At 47.4% G+C, this 17517-nt stretch overlaps 2 protein-coding genes across 3 annotated transcripts; both read right to left on the reverse strand.

The window, feature by feature from the left end:
- Positions 1 to 2376: 2376 nt before the first annotated feature.
- Positions 2377 to 6057, reverse strand: TMEM35 (transmembrane protein 35). Its single transcript, XM_009331638.1, has 2 exons — positions 5720 to 6057; positions 2377 to 2889 (listed from the first exon to the last, which is right to left on the reverse strand). Exons 1-2 carry the CDS (start codon positions 5837 to 5839, stop codon positions 2503 to 2505), a joined length of 507 nt encoding a protein of 168 aa, XP_009329913.1. The 5' UTR covers positions 5840 to 6057; the 3' UTR covers positions 2377 to 2502.
- A 1830-nt stretch (positions 6058 to 7887) lies between these two features.
- On the reverse strand, positions 7888 to 17024 carry TRMT2B (tRNA methyltransferase 2 homolog B (S. cerevisiae)). 2 transcript variants are annotated; one of them, XM_009331640.1, is made up of 12 exons: positions 16741 to 17024; positions 15347 to 15401; positions 14732 to 14851; positions 13674 to 13773; positions 12261 to 12331; positions 11663 to 11809; positions 11354 to 11448; positions 10601 to 10815; positions 10371 to 10472; positions 10072 to 10191; positions 8963 to 9062; positions 7888 to 8148 (listed from the first exon to the last, which is right to left on the reverse strand). In XM_009331640.1, the coding sequence occupies exons 1-12, from the start codon at positions 16920 to 16922 to the stop codon at positions 8022 to 8024; spliced, it is 1434 nt and encodes a 477-aa protein (XP_009329915.1). In that variant the 5' UTR covers positions 16923 to 17024; the 3' UTR covers positions 7888 to 8021. The 2 variants fall into 2 exon arrangements, with proteins under 2 accessions (XP_009329915.1, XP_009329916.1); XM_009331641.1 differs by lacking the exons at positions 12261 to 12331; positions 13674 to 13773.
- Between the last annotated feature and the right edge of the window lie 493 nt (positions 17025 to 17517).

Consider the following 17517-nt stretch of genomic DNA (forward strand, 5'->3'; position numbering starts at 1 on the left):
TGAGCCCTCAGGTAGGCCGCAGCTCTGCCCGGCACGCCGGACAGGCCGGCCGGGCTGCAGGCACCGCTCCTCTGACAAACGCCTGTCTCCGCAGCGAGCTGCAGCCGGGAGAACACTGGCGCTAGAAGGTGCCTGCCATGGCAGCAGTTGGATGAGACTGACGGGAATGAAATTATGGGCTTGGAGATCAGAAAGAAAAGCGCGGGGGGAAGGGGGGGGAGATAGCAAGAGTAAATTAGCATCGTGGTTTTACAAAAGGACAAAACCGTTTCTTGGCGCCTTATCACCTCTAGCAAGCAAAAGATGACTGGTAGTTTCCAAAAATAGTTTGCTAATGCTGGGGGGCAATGATGGAGGTCAACCCAATACAGAGAAATACAGAGTTTTTGTTACTGGCTTCCAACGAGAGTCTCATCTTCCTCCGTAATAAAGAACGTGTAGCCACTACTGCGGATCAGTAATTCATACTGCTACAAATGTGAAAAGAGGGGGACATTTTTCAGAATTGACTTAGAGTCTGAAGTTTTTGCAGGGATAAGCTTTGCTATGCGGAATATCTTACATTTATTGTTATGGCATCTGTACAGGTTTCAGTAAAGAACATCACAAAAGACAAACACAAACACTTGTACTGAGTTAGATGGACATGTGAGGGGCAGCTGACCAAAAGGTTGCAGCAATTCAGTTGTGACTGCTTTGTGTAGAAGTACGCATCATGGCGTGGTTTTGAGTCGCTGGTATTTTTATTTGGTTTTGAATTAAGAAGTGATTAATAACTCCAGTCAGGGCATGGTAGATGAAATCTTTTGGGAAGTAAAGCAAATTCTATATACATTTGGGATGACCTTGAGGTAGTCTGTACAAGACATTGTCTAACAGAGGTGGCCTGTTGGTAGTTTCCTTTGTTCAGGGTGCACATCTGATAAGAGAATTAGTGGGGATCTAGGAGGAGGATTTTTCAGCATATATGTATTTGGGACTACATCTGTTTCAGCAGCAAACTTTTAACATAAGAAAACTGGATATACTGCATATGAACATCCATCACCAATTTTTATAGATGCAATACTGACACTTTACTGGAGTTTTAATATCTTTTGTCGCTGCCACATTGTACTGAAGCAGAAATTTATCTGAGACTGATTCATGAAAATGTTCAAACGTCTCTTTTAAATGCCTATAGTTATTACTATATAGTCCAGTAGCGTTCAGATGGCTTCCATCCTCCATCACCTTGTCCCTCTCTGAAAATTCCCCTGACATGATTCTGCCCATTTTAGGTGCAGAGTTTGAGCACAGGAAAAATATTTTAAGATGCGTCTCTCAAAAAAGAAATTTGTTTCTGTCAAGGAATTTTTCTCCAAATATCAAAAAGTTTATTTTCATGAATAATTAAGAAAATAAGGAAAAACTGAAAACAGACAAACATCAAGAAAAACAAACAAATTCAGAGGTAACACATGCTTCTTACGACACTCTCTAAGATTTCAGATACTACACACAGGGATTCAGGCTCTGGTGCCAGGACTTCCCCCAGCTCACCGAAGCTGTATGTGGGATGAACGAGGAGGTACCTGGACACGTTCAGACCCTCATCTATCAGCAATAGCCGACAATTCTATAAAGTTGCAGTAGTTGTGGAAAAAGGGATTTTTTTCTTGCAAGGAAATAGGGAGCATGATGCTATTTGCCAACAGCAGACAAGTATTTTGGAGTTCTTTGGGCAGTTCTGCTCCCCATCCCCTCACCAGGGATCCTTACTCTCTGCCAAGAGGGGTAAAGAGATGTCATTGCCTCGTGTGAAGCAGGCAAAAAATTACTGTTATCAGGCCATTGTCCCAGTTTTAGAGCCTCTGCAAAGTGTGGAAATCCAGGAAGATGCGAATAGCACGTCCCACGTTTTCCCTGGATAACCAGTCCAAAGAAAGGACTGGGCACAGCAGCAGCAAAGGCTAAGGGATCCCTCTCTCAAACACAACAAACAGCACTTTCATGCTCAGTAGGGTCCTTTCCCCCCTTGACTATGGAAGAGGAAACAGATTGTGGATGGGGTTGCAGAAGCCAGCACAGGGACACTCTGGTTATGTTCTATCCAGCTGCTGTTGCTGAGACTGCCATGTAGCAGAAGTGCATCCAGGCTAGGTTTCAACTGCCGTGGGGCTCAGGGCTGATGCATAGGGATTAATCTCCCCCCTGCAGCAGTGCCGAGTTAGCATGACTACCTGCCCAAGTCTTTGCCCATGCTTTCAGGCTGATTTTGCAGCTCCTGCTGAGGCCAGCGCTACTCCAGCTGCAAGCTGTCCTGGTGAAAGCTAGCTTGTATTTTTCTACATTACAGGGCAGCAGCAAAAGCAAGACTACAGTGTAGACATACCATGTGTGTCTCAGACCCCAATGCAACTTTATTTAGACAGACAAAAAAATAGGTAAATAAAAAACAAAATTTCTGGGTGATTTTGGAGAGAGCTGCCTCGAGGGTCCATATTTCTCACACGCAGTGAACTAAGATACCTTCATTTTGCCCTTCTCAGGAGCTGCCTCATGGATGAGTGGTTGCTCATCCCCATTCACTGACAGGATCCTCTTTTCTGGAGGCTGCTCCTCAGGCTGGCGGGCAATCAGCAGACGACAGGTAAGCAGGATCCCAAAGACTAGGGCATGGGCGTAACGCTTGAGTGGATCCCCCACTAGCTGGTGGAAAAAGAGCACAGCCAGCACAAGGAGGAGGAGGAGAAAGTTGGCCACGTCTTTGGGGCGACCAGGCACCAGTGTCATGACAATGCCACACGCCACTTCGAGGGCACCAATGCTCTTGCGGAGAAGGATAGAGCTGACTCCCATCTTCTTTAGCATGGGGAGGGCCCGCACGTAGCTTTTGTATGCTCGTTTCTGAAATCAAGCAGCAATAGCGTAGAACACCAGAATGTGAGAAAATAAAGGCAAAGGTGACTTCCATTGAAATAGGTTGATGTGCAATATGACCTAAAGATCACTTCTATCACCACAGACCCCTCTGGCACAATATCCAATCTGTACCACTAAAGCTTCTGTTGGAGGGATATTAACACCATCAACCTGCAATTCCCCCTTTATAAGCTGCTGTCTCCTCACTGGAAAACAGTTCTGCAACTTAGCACCCATCTTTGGAGCTAGGACCAGGCCAGCTGTACCTTTTCCTGAAATCTGAAGTTACGATTGCTAAAATTAGCAATGCAGAACCATGTTGTTAACAAAAAGTACCTCTCTCTAAGAGTAGCTTGTCCTTTATAATTAAATAACACACCTAGTCCCTGAAAAGCCAAGGCACAGCAAGTAAAAACAGAAGTCTCTTTCTACCTCAAAGCAACTTACAATATTCCAGTGTTTATGGGCGGTACAATCTTAGCATGGGACTATACATCAAAGCTGAGATTCACCAACCCTATCCTGTGCTTACATACCTTGATGATCCTTTCTTTCCTCGGATGAAAGCAAGCTGACATGCGACATCCTTTGCCCCCTGGTTTATGCTGGATTTAGAAGCAGTGTAAATTGCAAGACACTGCCTCCTTACGTGGCTGCCTCATTGTTTCACAGAAGAAACAACCTCTGTCCTTACACACGTTCAAGTTCTTGCATTTGAACATTAGGTGCTTGTGGGCTTATTGGTTTTGTTTGTTTTTCTTTTCTTTTTCAATCAAGTATTTCCTTTTTTTTAGTATTTTAATAGAGCTCCTAGTTATTTGAGACACTGAAATTATTTCCACTTACACTTGAGTATACTGTCCCTGCAGATACTCTTCCCATTGTGTTGTCTGCTTTCTAATCAGAGGGAGGGAAATGGAAGCCGAATCTCAGGTACAGAGTTGTTCAGCTCTCACAGGCGCTGATCAGATTGTAGATTTACTTCCATGTGATTTTGGAAACCTGCACTACAGGCACACAGAACTTCCCCACTTCTCTGAATTTTGCTGCTTCCTTCTAAAAGGAGCTGACACTTCACATGTGGTTAAAAAATATACAGCATTGTCATTTTTGCTACTAAATAATTGGAGATGTCATGACACATTTTACTCTTAAGTGTATGCATTGTAAGGATGCATTTTAAACCTTCAGTGAATAAAACCTCCTCAGAGTACAGTATTTTTAAACAGTTGTGACAAATACAGCTTTATAAAGAAATGTACTATCAGCATGTCCTAGAGTACTCTGGTATTTTAAATTAAATTTAAAATTAAACTAGTGTGTCTGCTTCTTGCTGAATGAAAAACTGCAAGTTTGGTGTTGTAGGTAGGTAACAGAGGTTCTCCATTTGCTCGGGGCAGGAAGCCATGCTTATTGATTGGCAAGATCATGTTTTCACTGACTGTCTCCATTACATGACAGACCACCCTGGTATGCAGCACAGCAAAAGCATGAAAGCCTAATGAGCCATGAACATATTACAATATGGGCTATTAAGAATGATAGTGCTATGTAATATCCGAGTGCCTCTGCTTTCTCTTTGTAAAAACGAAGATCATTCCTACCTGTAGGAGAAGCGAAGTATTTTACAGAGCAAGGATTTTTGCAGTGCTTCTGAAGTCTCAGTGCTTTTTTCTGTCCTAAGGGACAGAAGCAGAAGCTTAAGAGCTTTGTTTTCTGGGCATTTTATCTCAGTCTCTTGCTCCTGAGTTACTTCTTGGTGCTGCTTCTCTGTGAGATCCCTGTGCTGGGCTGCAGATGAGGCACCGCAATTCAGATGTTATTTGAGAGCTAAGGAAAAGCAGCTGGGCAGGTGGAGCAAAGGGAGAGAACAGAATGTGCTGGAAACTTCCAGCACTATTTTTTTAAGGGCACAAAAATTATACCAATGCTTTTCAGCCACTGCAATAAATATAACAGGTGTGTGTGTGTGTGTGTGTGTGCGCAAAGGGCCATAGGAGAATAAACAAACATAGACAAGGAAGCAAAATGTGGCAGCCAGTCCCTCACCTGCCTGCAGCTTGCAGCTGGCAAAGCTCTGCAGTAGGGTTGGCCCTGGACAGAGAGGAGCGCAAACTGGCTCACCAGCTGAGAAATGCACACAGTGACTTCTCCCTCCTCTCCTCACCCCTTTCCCATTAGGCAAGAGGAGGAGAGGCTCATTTCCTAGGCTAAAGAGAATAATAAGGTGACTATTAATAATATCTTCTTCTGCCAGCTTAGAATCTCAAAGCATTTCACCGTCCTGAATTAATGCCTGCACAAGTCTGGTCAGGTAGGGACAGTTAGTGTCATTATCCTTGCTTTAAAGCACAGAATTTTGAGGATGATCATCTGGCTGCCAAAGCAGGCATCTGCTTCTCCTGTATTCTCCCAGGGATCAGCTGTACCTGCCTGCTACATGTCCGGCACTTCTTCAGACCTTGCTTTTCAGAGACCCTTGTGTCCCCATCTTTTTGTAGGCATCGGTGTGCTGTGCTACCCCGTCCTCCTTGCTTCCCCTCCCTGTCCTTATCCACAAGAGGTTTCTCCATGGATAGGCTCAGACGGAGCCCAGGCGAGGGCTGCCAGGATATCCTCAGCACTGCGTATTATTTGTTTCTCTCCGTGTCCATCAAATAAGGAGACAGATAAGCTTCTTCCCTCTCCCTCCCATCGCTCAGGGCTCCAGAGCAGTCACCCTCCGTGTATCCCACTGCAAATGCTGCTTCTGCCACAAAGTTGAGGGGAGAGAGCCCTAATGCGTCTCCCTCCATGCTGCCACTGCCATACTCACCATCTCATTGTAGGCATCTCTGCTGAGCCGAGGGGTCAGTTTGATGGTCCCCATAAAGACGAAGAAGAGCCCCAGGGCTACCGAGAGGGCAACGATGGTGATAGTCCTGGGAGATGCCATGGAGCAGCTGGGAACCAGTCCTGGGAACCGGTCCTAGCGACGCCTTCTCGCTCTGGCTGCCAACCCGGGAGGGAGGTAGTCAGTCACCATTGAAGGAGATGAGGAATAAAGCTGCAGAGGCAGCGAGGATGACAGCGGGAGCGGGATTCAGCCTCCTCCACTCAGCAACCTCTGGGTCCTAATGCCCCGCAGCCGTGCAGCCAGAGCCAGGCAGCTCTAGCACCTGCTGAGCAATGAGCATTCCCACCACTCCTACCATTAAGTCATCCTCTGTTTCCCTGCATGTTCCATAAATTACCCACGGAAAGCCAAAACTGAGCCAGTTCTAGGGATGTGGGATGGCAGCCAAACACATAGCACAGTTGCTCACTAGTGAGAAAACGAGGACATGTTAGCAGAGGGCACGGGAGTAATCTGCTATGGAAGAAAAGTGGTCTGAGGTCTCTTGTACATAGGCAGTTTTCAGTTTCAGATGCTCAGACACTAATACACAGCAAACAACATACTGCTTAATATGTTTGCCCCAGAAAAGTGAAAAAGATGTCTTGCCCCTGTGACCGTCCTAGAACCTGATGCTCAAAAGGGACGGTGAGGCCACCCTCCCCCATTGCAGATAAAACCTGTCCTCTATGTTCATCTCTTCAGAGACTAGTGGAAAGGTTCCCTGATCCTGTTACTTTCTGATTTAAAGTCATTATCTCTCCCCCACTAATTTGCAACAAATTTCCTTTTGACAAAAGCATAGCCAGGCTAAGCAGAAATCCATTCAGATCTCGCAGCGAGAAGGCAAGGTATAATTATACAAAACAGAACTGCTGGAAAACTGTATCCCTCGCTATAAACTGAATACAGGAGGCTGTAACAGTGTGCAAAAATCTTACACTCATGGGATAGTACAAGAGGACACTCCCTATGCCTGTTAGGAATCTCCCCATCGCCTCCCTTTCTGGTGTAGTAAGTCTCAAGTCCTAAACCCATGTATTTTAAGCCCCCGTGGCTTGAGAACTGGTGGTTGTTGTTATTAGTCCAAGCTCAGTGTTCCCTAGGACTAGAGTTAAAAGTCTGAAAAATACAGGCAGCTCTCCCTGTTTCCTTTATCAGCCTTGATTAACCCAAATCAAATAGGGAACTCCTCTTTCGGAGGAAAGAGTCAAATTTAACAGCCTGACTGTAGAAATGTGTTCTGCTACTGGTCTGGCCTAGATGATGAGGATAAACCAAAAGGTAACTTCAATACAACATAACAGTAAAAATTAAAAAATAGAAATCAAAAGGAGCCCTCAAAACGTGGAGTTCACAAAACACAAGGGAACTCTGCTCACTCAGACCTACCTCCAGGTTGTAGCAGCTTTATCTTTTGAAGAGGTGAACTTCATATAACATTGAGGTTCACAGCTTGCCAGTGAGTGAGCATGGCAGGACAGATAGAAAACACACCAAATTTTTTAATTAGCTATTGCAGAGCAACCTGATGAGGAAATAACTTGTTGCCCATTTTCACAGGGCACTTCATATTTAGGTATCAGCAAGCATTAGCGGAGAAGGGGGAGGCAGGTATGGAAGGAGAGACACTGAAATCTGTTTTCTCTTAATTTCATTTTATAGAAAAATCTTTCTCATTGCCTCCAACTTATACACGTGACTGACAGCGATTCAATACTGGTTTTGGAAGTTTATACGGGAAATATTTCCCTGACCCCAAAAGTCAACACTTGCCCAGTGAAGCATGAGGATTTCTAGTTCCTACGGTTTCTTCATAGCAAGTTCACTATCAACTTGAAAAACACCTGAAATACCCTTCAAGCAAGGAGAGAACTAATGGCACGGCAGTAATAGAAAATACAGTGGATTTTAGTACTTTGTATTCACATGTTGATGGTGAAAACCCACAATACCAGGGAAAGGGTATTTTCCAGGCTGCTTTAACCAGCAGCCCAAGAAGAGGTTTGCAGGGGAGGGAAGGGTGATGAAATGCTACAGAGAACCTTTTCACCCCAGAAATCCGAGTGTTTCCTTACAGAACAGTGTAGTTAGGCAACCCAAAGTAAGAGCAAAGGCAAAATTATTTATTTTTATACAACTTTCAAGAAAATAAGTTAAAATCTTAACTACATCAACTCCAGTCTTAAGGACAGTAGGAGGTTGCTTCCCAAGCTCTCAGAGCTGGCATACCTGCCTTCTGTCAGCGGGTCAACAGCAGCACCAGCTCACAATGAACAGTATGAGGAAACATGTCAAAAGGTATAGCCAATGTGGGGGCAAATGGCTCTCCTGCCAGCTTCTTCCCTGGGTCAGGTGGGCAGCACAGCCTGTGGAAAGCAAAGAGAGCATCCTTTAGACCAGTAGCAGAAGCCTTCCCACCATTATTGGTAGCGCAATAGCACAGAGGATGCACTAAGGAGGTATCGTGTGTTTGGCTAACATCCCTCAGAGTCTGCAGCTGACACTGGCTGAGGTCTGGAACCATTAATACTGAATCCCAAACCAGCTCTGAAAACCTCATAGACAAACTGAAGAGTCAGTGGCAGGTTTAAAGCTCCCTTTCTCACAAGCCAGCCCAGCTGAAAGACACTTAATACCCTTAAGAAATAATCCTCAGTTTTGCCCTACCTTCATTGGTTACCTGCAGACAGGTTTATCACCTGCAAATGGGCCTGCCCCAGATAAAGACTTAGCTATATGATTAACCCCAAGCAGGTAACTAATCCCTTTGGCTTCACTTCATTGGCTAGGGGCCTACATTGAATCCAGTGGACTCCATATCCCACATCCGGATGTGCCACTTTGTTGGGGAAGGATGCACAATGCCATTATAGCATGTTTGCATTATTTTATATTCCTTACTGATGCACTAAAGCATCCTGCTGGAAGGTAAAACCCAAAGAATACCCACTATCTTAAGCCAGTGAGTGCAGCTTGCAGGTAAACCCGAAGTAATGCAGAAGCATAAACCACTTCTGACCATGCACTGACTAGTCCTGGATCACACCTGCAGAACTCACCTAGTGAAATTCAGTTGCAACAAAAAACTTCCTAAGCCAAGGTCAGATTTTTATGTCCTTGTCTGGACATAATAGGGTCTATCACTAAGGTCAGTGGAAAGGAAGAGAGGAGGGTGCTCACTCAAGAAGGTTCCTCATGGCTTCACCCTCTGGCTTGCAGGAGATGTAGAGCAGCCTTCGGATGGACTTGCAGTTTCGGATGGCTTGCACAACCCTGTAATCTGCAAAAACAGATACCGTGCTTTCCCAGTGACCCACCACCACCATGAACTCTCCAGAAGGAATGATTGCACAGCAAGCATCACAGAACTGCACTGAACTGTCGAAAATACAGGAAAAAAAGAATATACACATTTTGCTATGTCCTGTCTCAGATGCAGGTTCTTAGGAGGCCATGGATGCGACCCATACTGCTAACAGCTCAGCCGATTTGGCAGGGTAGAGCAGTGGGAGAAATCCCTCTGCTTCCCAGGGGGATGAAGGATGACAGAAACATTGTTACTTAATTAAGCAGAGGCACCTAAAACCTTCCACACACACTTGTGAGACTGCATCTGGGCACCAGGACCAGTTTGGGACTTCCCAGTACACACTGGAGCTACTCTAGTGGAGACCACCGAGACAGTTAAGAGGGCTGGGGCACTGGATGCACAAGGAGAGTGCAAGGGCTGGGGTTATTCAGCCTGGGGAAGAGAAGGTGAGCAGGGATCCATTTGCTATCTTCAGGGGCCTCATGGGGGATTACAGAGAAGATGGAGCCAGAATCTCCTCAGCAGGGCACAAGAAGAGGATGAGAAGCAACAGGTGCTCTACAGCAAGGGGAAACACTGATCAAATATATTGGGGAAAACATTTTCAGAAGAGGGTATCCACCCTTTGACGCATTCAACTGGGCTTTATAGCCCTGTGCAACCTTATACAACTTATACAAGCAGTTGTCCCTGCTTTAGTTGGGAGATTCCACCACAGACCTCCAGAGGCTCCTTCTCTCCTAAATAATTCTGTGAGCCTATGAAAGATGGAAAAAAGATTAGAGCGGTCTGCTTTAAAGAGAAAGCATGATAAAGGCACTGAAAACAGCAGACTCTCTGGGATTTTAGCTGCTATCAGCAACAAGGTAAAGAAACTAGAGACTAAGCGAGCAGAGGATTTGGAGCCAGTGTAACAGGTCTCACAGAACTTGTTCAAAATTCTCTGTTTTCAAGATGAAAATAAATAACATTCTCTCACGGAGCCCAGCCCGAGATGGGTTCACCACAGCAACAAGGGGTCGGGCATCCTCCCACGATGACAGGAGTTGCGGTAACACGGCCTCTGCCTTTCCACTGTGAAACTCGCAGTTTGAAATTCCTGTGAAGCAAAAAGCAACCACACGAACTGAGGAGTCGGTCTTACCAGACATTGGGTGTAACATGAAGTACCACCCTTTGCTGCGTAGAGGTAACTTGGTAGGATCCCTCTGCTCACTTCTGCTTCTGATTTTTCAGCAGTTAGTTTGAAACCTTCTGCCACGGCAAGTTTGAACTCACCATTGAATGCTGCATTCCACCTGGCATCCTCTATGGCCTTCTCCACCACCTCAATACCAATAATCTTGGACATTTGGTGAGCCAGAGAGAGACCAATTGTGCCTAGAAATGAGGGATACAAAAATACTCTGTACATCCATGCTGAAGAAACAAGCCTTTAGATAGTGGGGATCATTTTTGGCATGCAAAGCACCAGCCTAGGGAGCCAGGCTCACACAGCCACTGCTCACCCGTTCCACAGCAGATGTCGAGGAGGACGGTGTCCCCACCAGCCTGACTCAGCTCCCCAACTGCCTGGTACAGAACTTCTGCTCCACCCGTGTTTACTTGGAAAAAGGCATCTGGAGAGATGCGAAACTTCAGGCCGAGCACTTCTTCAAAAATGTGCGGTTCTCCGTGAAGGAGCTGGAAAGGGGACTGCTCATGGGAGCAGCGTGTCATGGTGCTAGCAGAGCACACAAAAAACAGCTGTTAGAAGGCGGCAGAGAGGCAGCTGATTTCCATTTCCATTCCTGGGGTGCTGATGTGCAGGGGAGGATGGTTCTCCTCCCACCAACTTTTATTTCATGTGAGCCTTTCAACAGGATCAAAGAATTTTGATTCTTTGTAAGGGATCTGTAATTTGCACAGCCTAGAATTCATTAGAAGGATCAAAATGACTTTGCAGAAGGCAGCAGTCCTAGGGTCTATTCCCCAGTTTTGCTCTAATGTGGTTTACTGTCTTGGGAAAGTCACTGCAGGTTTTTTTCTTTAGTTTCCCAGGCTCATAACTCCCATGAGGTAGACGCATAGTGTATTCAACTATTTCAGCTCTGGAAAAACAAAAGATGTGGCCATCTCGAAACCATGTCTGCAAGAGGCATCCAAACACCTGTCATTCTCTTCAAGTACTCCCTGAACTGGCACAATTTGAATTTGATCAGAGGGGGGAGAAAAAAGGAGGTGGCTTTGTTTCCATTCTTTCCCTGTGTCAAGACATATACCTCTCTTGGAAATAAAGTGAAGTCAAGGCACAGACTGTTCCAGGTCCACACACGAAGAACTCCTTAAGCAATGCTTTCTGAGTAGCCAGTGCCTCCTGTCAAGAGTGAGAAAGGAAAACCTGGCTGTTTGGGTAATCTGATTAGACACCTCTCCCCAGTGATACAAGTGATCTTTTTAAATGTCCTATAGCAACTCCCACAGGAGCCACTGCACTCTTCTTAAACTAAGGGAGCCAGAGCAGAGCACGCTCAGGTCAGCCAGATACCTGATGTGCCTCTTGCCAGGGGCCCTGTCCTCCGCATACTCACCTGGCCCAGCTCCTGGGGGTGGAAGGTGACGATAGCCATGGTGTGGCCACAGCTGGTGGTGCGTACCACGAGCTCCCGCCAGTGTCCGCCTTCGTGGAAGAGAATGCAGGGGTCCAGTGGGGAGCAACGGATGAACTCCTCATAGCACTGAGCGGAGGGGAAACGGCACTTGTAGGACAACAAAAAACAACTGCCCTGGTCTTAGCATAACTCTGTGCACCCCAAACGGGTGGCCCTTCCACCAGTATCATCTGTTTTTTTCTGTTTGATTTCAATACACTGAGTGAAAGCTCTTTCCAAGTTCTTGGAAGACAAGACATTTTAATAATTTCAATTTGTGATTCTTATGTGTTTTAATAGATTGGCAGGAATTCATTGTCACTTGATTAACTTCATTCATTGGGACAGTTTAGAGGCTGCAACATTAACATGCAAGTTTTAAAAAAAGTACTCATCAACCAGAGTCAGGCCTGAAACTTTTCAGAACATGAAAATGGACTTGAAAACCCAGTGTAACTAAAATTACCATGTTCTCCCAAATACGAGTTACGGCAGTCCCTCTATTCCACAGTCTTAGGGACAGACATGACTTATTTACCTGGGCTACTTGTTTGTGTTTTGGGGGTATGTTCTCCACGTGGTTGGCTTTCACACAGACAATATTTCTTGCTGGAGAAGAACAGACAGGTATTTAATTGTTTTGTTTCAAGGCACTTAAACCACTGTAGCATCTGACATGATAAACTGTGGAGAGGCCTTTCCCCAGAATTCTCCCCTTATACAACCAAAAAAAAAAAAAGAAAAAACTGGTATCTAAGTGCCCCACTAAATCCTGTGATGTTCTGGGTACCCACAGTCTGCAGGACCTGCCAGAATTCCCTTTGCCAGTCACTAACTTCCATGAAGGTGTTGGAGCTCTGGAGCTTTTTAAATGTCCTCTAGCAACTCCCAAAGGAGCCACTGCACTCTTCGTAACTTGCTCTCTACAACTGCCTGAAAGGAGGTTGTAGCGAGGTGGGTGTCGGTCTCTTCTCCCAAGTAACTGGCGAAAGGACGAGAGGAAATGGCCTCAAGTTGTGCCAGGGGAGGTTTAGATTGGACGTGAGGAAAACTTTCTTTACTGAAAGAGTGGTTAAACATTGGACCAGGCTGCCCAGGGAAGTGGTTGAGTCACCATCCCTGGAGTTATTTAAAAGACGGGTAGATGAGGCTCTTAGGGACATGGTTTAGTGGGCATGGTGGTGTTGGGTTGATGGTTGGACTCGATGATCTTAGAGGTCTTTTCCAACCTTAATGATTCTATGATTCTATGATTAAACTAAGGGAGCCAGAGCAGAGCAACTGGTTTTCTAACTGGAGAGAAAGTGTGGGCTTACAGCAGCAAAGCAGTTTAGGTTGCCTGGAAGACAGCATTCCCACTTCAGTTTAAATGCTAAAGTTCTGCTGTCAGAGGTAAAATGCATCCATGGAATTATTTTTTCAATGAGAAAAGTACACAGCAACCACCCCAGCACCTCTTGCTATGGATGCTGAAAAGCAAAACCTAGTATCGATGGTGTGAATGAGTTCACCACTGAGCAGCTTGCAAGGAGCACACAGCTCACATCTTCGTTGCACAACACCAAACTGCCTCACGCATCCCAAACACTCTAACGTTGCTCTGCTGCCTATGGATGTGCACACACCCCCATGCTCTCCCTGCTCAGCACAGGCTCCTGGAGCACGCCAAAAGCATGGGAACAGCATAATTAAGAATAACAAAGCTAAACCCTGGAGGGGCTGCTACCACAGCTGTCATCCTTACTGCTGTATTTAGCAAATTAGAAGGTGGTGTTTCCTAAGAAGCTAATGAACTGGGGTTTTAAAATTGCTGCCCTGGACTCGGTGGTGTTTCTGTTGGCATCCCCCAGGATTCAGGCTTCTAATTTGAGTGGAGACTGTCACAGATGAGCCTTGCCCCAACCCAGCCCACGCCAGCAGTTTTCTACCCAGCTCCTTGACCTGCTCTGACCTCTGCCAGTTCCCACATACAACCCCACGGTTTTGAGGTTCCCATCTGGTCCTCGGTTCACAGAGAAAGTAGATTTGTTTCGGTAGCCATTAATGACGGGCTGAGGGAGAAAGAAGGAAAAGTAAAGACTTTGATTAAAAGAAAAAGTAATGGAGGAAAGCCAAAACCCAGCCTGGTTGTTCTGTTGGCAACTGTCCTGGTTTCATCAGGGATAGAGTTAATTTCCTTCCTAGAAGCTGGTACAGTGCTGTGTTTTGCATTTAGGAGGAGAACAATGTTGATAACGCACCGATGTTTTAGTTGTGGCTAGGTAGTGCTTACACTAGTCAAGGACTTTTTAGTTTCCCATGCTCTACTGACTGAGCAGGCTGGAGGTGCACAAGAAGCTGGGAGGGGGCACAGCCAGGACAGCTGACCCAAACTGGCCAAAGGGACATTCCATACCACGGGACGTCGTGCTCAGTACATAAACTGGGGGAAAGCTGGCCGGGGGGGCCGCTGCTCGGGGACTGGCTGGGCATCGGTCGGCGGGCGGTGAACAATTGCATTGTGCATCACTTGCTTTGTATATTATTACTATTTTATTTCAATTATTAAACTGTTTTTATCTCAACCCACTGGTTTTCTCACTTCGACTCTTACAATTCTCTGCCCCATCCCACCGGGGGCAGGGGGGAGTGAGCGAACGGCTGTGTGGTGCTCAGTTGCTGACTGAGGTTAAACCCTGACAGCAACACAGGAGGATACACATGAATGTTCAAAATGCAGAAACGGAGCTTGTGCGCGAGACCCCCAGTACTTCCCCTTGGGAAGAGGAAATGGCTCTCTGGGACAGATTAGTGACAGGTTTATCAGGAAAGGCTTGGGCACAAAAAAGGGTTCCTAATCACTAGGCTTGTTTCATTCTCCGGCAGTCACAGGCTGCAAAGCCGAAGCTAGCAAGGACTGCCACAGACACATTCTCTGCATCCAGGTAATCCCCACCATGAGACTTTTCAGGAGCTGAGTGAGAGACTGTTGGTGGCTCAGAGGCGAGAGCATTCTCATGGGATACTCACCGAAGGGACTACAGGCTGGAGAGGACAGCAGAGTCCACCAGGTTTCTGTGCATCTATGCCCAGCTCCTCAAGACGAGATGCCAGTGTCTGCAAAATCTTCTTCTGGCTTTCATACTTCACCTGCAGAGGAGTCCTAAGCCAGAAACACTCTCACAGGACTACACGACAGTGGGCAGCTCTTCATCACCCACCTCTGGGAAGGCCAACAGGAGGGAATACTGCAAGTGGGATATAGCACCAGAGGAACTCTGCCTTTCTCATCACTGCAGCCGCTTGGAGCAACAGGGAGAGAGAGGAATCCTGTGTCCATGGTCCCCAAGCACTGGCCTGGAGCACTTGGTCCAACCTGAAGCCCCAGTGAGCCAGCTGTCCCGCACTTGACAGGATCACTGTGCGAGCGCCCATCCTCTGTGCTGTTGGTGATCACACACACCACCCACAGGGAACCTCCCAAATCTATCCTTCACAATAACTGAAGAATTAAAGCAGCAGTAAATGGGGTCTGAAGAGCCTACAGCATTAAGCAACTAAGATGCTACGGGCTGTTGCTCAAGGGGAATAGGAGGGACAGTTGGGGCAACACGACAGAGAAAAGTCAACGTAAGCACATCTTACCTGCAGCTGCTCTTGGTAGGGAAGTCTCCACAGTGGAGTCACCACGTTCGCTAACCTGGAAAGCACAACATCGCAGTAGTGCCCAGAACTACTTGCCTCCCGATACTTATGGCATAACGTCCCCGCCAGCTGCTTCATGGGCAGGACTGTTCTGGTACGGGCTCTGCACCAGAGCTGGCTGTGAACATCCAAACTCCCTTTTCATGGCACCTTCCTGGTGCAGAATACTTGTGGCTGGAAGAGGGACCCAGGAACCACAACAACCAGCTCCCCAGAGAACAGGCTGAGCCTTTGGCAGAAGACTGACCAGCAATACCTGGGTGTCCTGGGTAACCCAGGTATCTTTCTGATCCCTCTTTAGAGGACAGGGCCAGGAACAGCGTTTCCCTCACACAGGGACCCAGAGAGGCCCTGCCTGGGTGAGATTTGACTCCAGGCTGGTAAAGCCAGGGGAATGAGTATTCAAATGTTACTGGGGTCAGAGGGGAAAAAACCCCAAAGTGCAGGCAGAGAAGGGGGAAAAAAAAGAGATCATGTTGTAGCTTCAACAACATGAAGCTACATGTAGCTCTGTTGCTTTCTCCCATGGAATCAGAGGTTTTGGCCATCCCTTGCTGCTCGAGGACAGCCTGAGTCCTGTCTCTCTGGAGTTTTCCCCTAAAAGAGCAAGATGCTTCTCTCATCACTTGATGCATCCGTCCTGCATCATCTACCTGCTCACATTTCCATCCACTACACCTTTTTTATTAATGATGTACTAGTTTAAATCCACTACAGAGAAATGCACAGTTTGTGTGTAGCAGGCAGGGAATTGCAGGCTGCCCACTCTCACAGACCCGGCCACCCACACAGTGGCAGTTTAGAGATAAACCTTGGAACTTGCCACTAATTGTATCTGAAGGCAGGATGAGCAAGAACAGAACACATAAAAGCTGATTTAAAAAAAAAAAAAAAAAAAAAGAGTAAGGGGTTAGGTGTATATGATCCAAACTATCATAACTGTCCATCAACTACTGACTCACTGAGCCCATGGAGAAGCTCACCCCACAGCTGGATAAGCTGCTGTTACTGCTTACTGGGATTTTTGGAGCTGCTTCCAAAGCACACAGTGCCAACTACTTTCAGGCACAGAACTGCAAATCAAATGGACTATTACTTTTTGCTTGCCAATACGGCAACTGCTCTGCTCCTGATCCTTTCCTCTCGGACCTTTTCATTTGTCTTTTCCATTATTCCTATCCCCAGGCCAAGCTCCAGGGAAGCCAGCTGAGCCCTGGCTCTTCTATTCCTACTGGGGGGAGCTGGGTAGAGGTGAAACCCCCAACCCACTGCTCTAACCGCTTCAGGTGCTTGGTCCTTTGGAAGAGTGCTTGGTCATTTTGGAAGAGCCGTACCTCTCCTCCCAGGAGGAACCTGGCAGGCTGCAGCCCTCCCTGGCCTTTTTCTTCTCCTTCCACTTTGCTGCTGTCGTCTTCTCCATCAGCAGGCTGTGGTCCTGACCAGGCAAGGTGCTCAGGAGAGCACTCGAAGGGTGAAGGTGCCGGGACAGTAGCCTCAATGCGCAGGACAGAGCCATGGTTGGAAGGATAGGGGCTGCACCCCTGCAAGCAGCACAGCAAGCCCACTGTCAGCCTCCCAGAAAGTGGCACGTCAGCTACACACCTGGAGACAAGTTGACAAAAACAACATGCTCGTGGCCAGCTCCACTCCAGAAAGTAAATCACTTAGTTTAAAAATAACCACAGCCGGCACGGCCCAGCGGGTGCATTTTCCCTCTGCTCAGAGCTGCCGGACGGTGCTCGCAGCGCAGCCAGTGCCCCTGTCCCGGGCCGGGCGGGAAGCGCGGAGGGAGCAGGCGGCTAAAAGCGGGGTTTCCTTCCTCGGCCGCAGGCGACCGGCCTCCAGCAGCCAGTGCGCTGGGGCTCGGTCAGCAGCGCCCGCCGCCAGTCCTGCTTGCCCTGGGCCCCGCCGGTGCTTTCACAGCTCAGCTCTTACCTCGCGTGACGAACAGCTCGCTCCTTCCGCTCGCGGCCGATCGCCTCCCTGGGCGTTCGGGTCTCGCGTGGCAGGATGCGGCGTGCTGCGCTTCCACCGCCCCGCGCGCTGTTTACGGCCCAGAGACCTCCCCGGGCCGGGGAGCTCCCCGCCGCGCTGCGAGGCGGCCGAGCCCC

This window comes from Pygoscelis adeliae, unplaced genomic scaffold (genome assembly GCF_000699105.1).
Source record: "Pygoscelis adeliae isolate BGI_AS28 unplaced genomic scaffold, ASM69910v1 Scaffold79, whole genome shotgun sequence".
NCBI lineage: Eukaryota > Metazoa > Chordata > Aves > Sphenisciformes > Spheniscidae > Pygoscelis > Pygoscelis adeliae.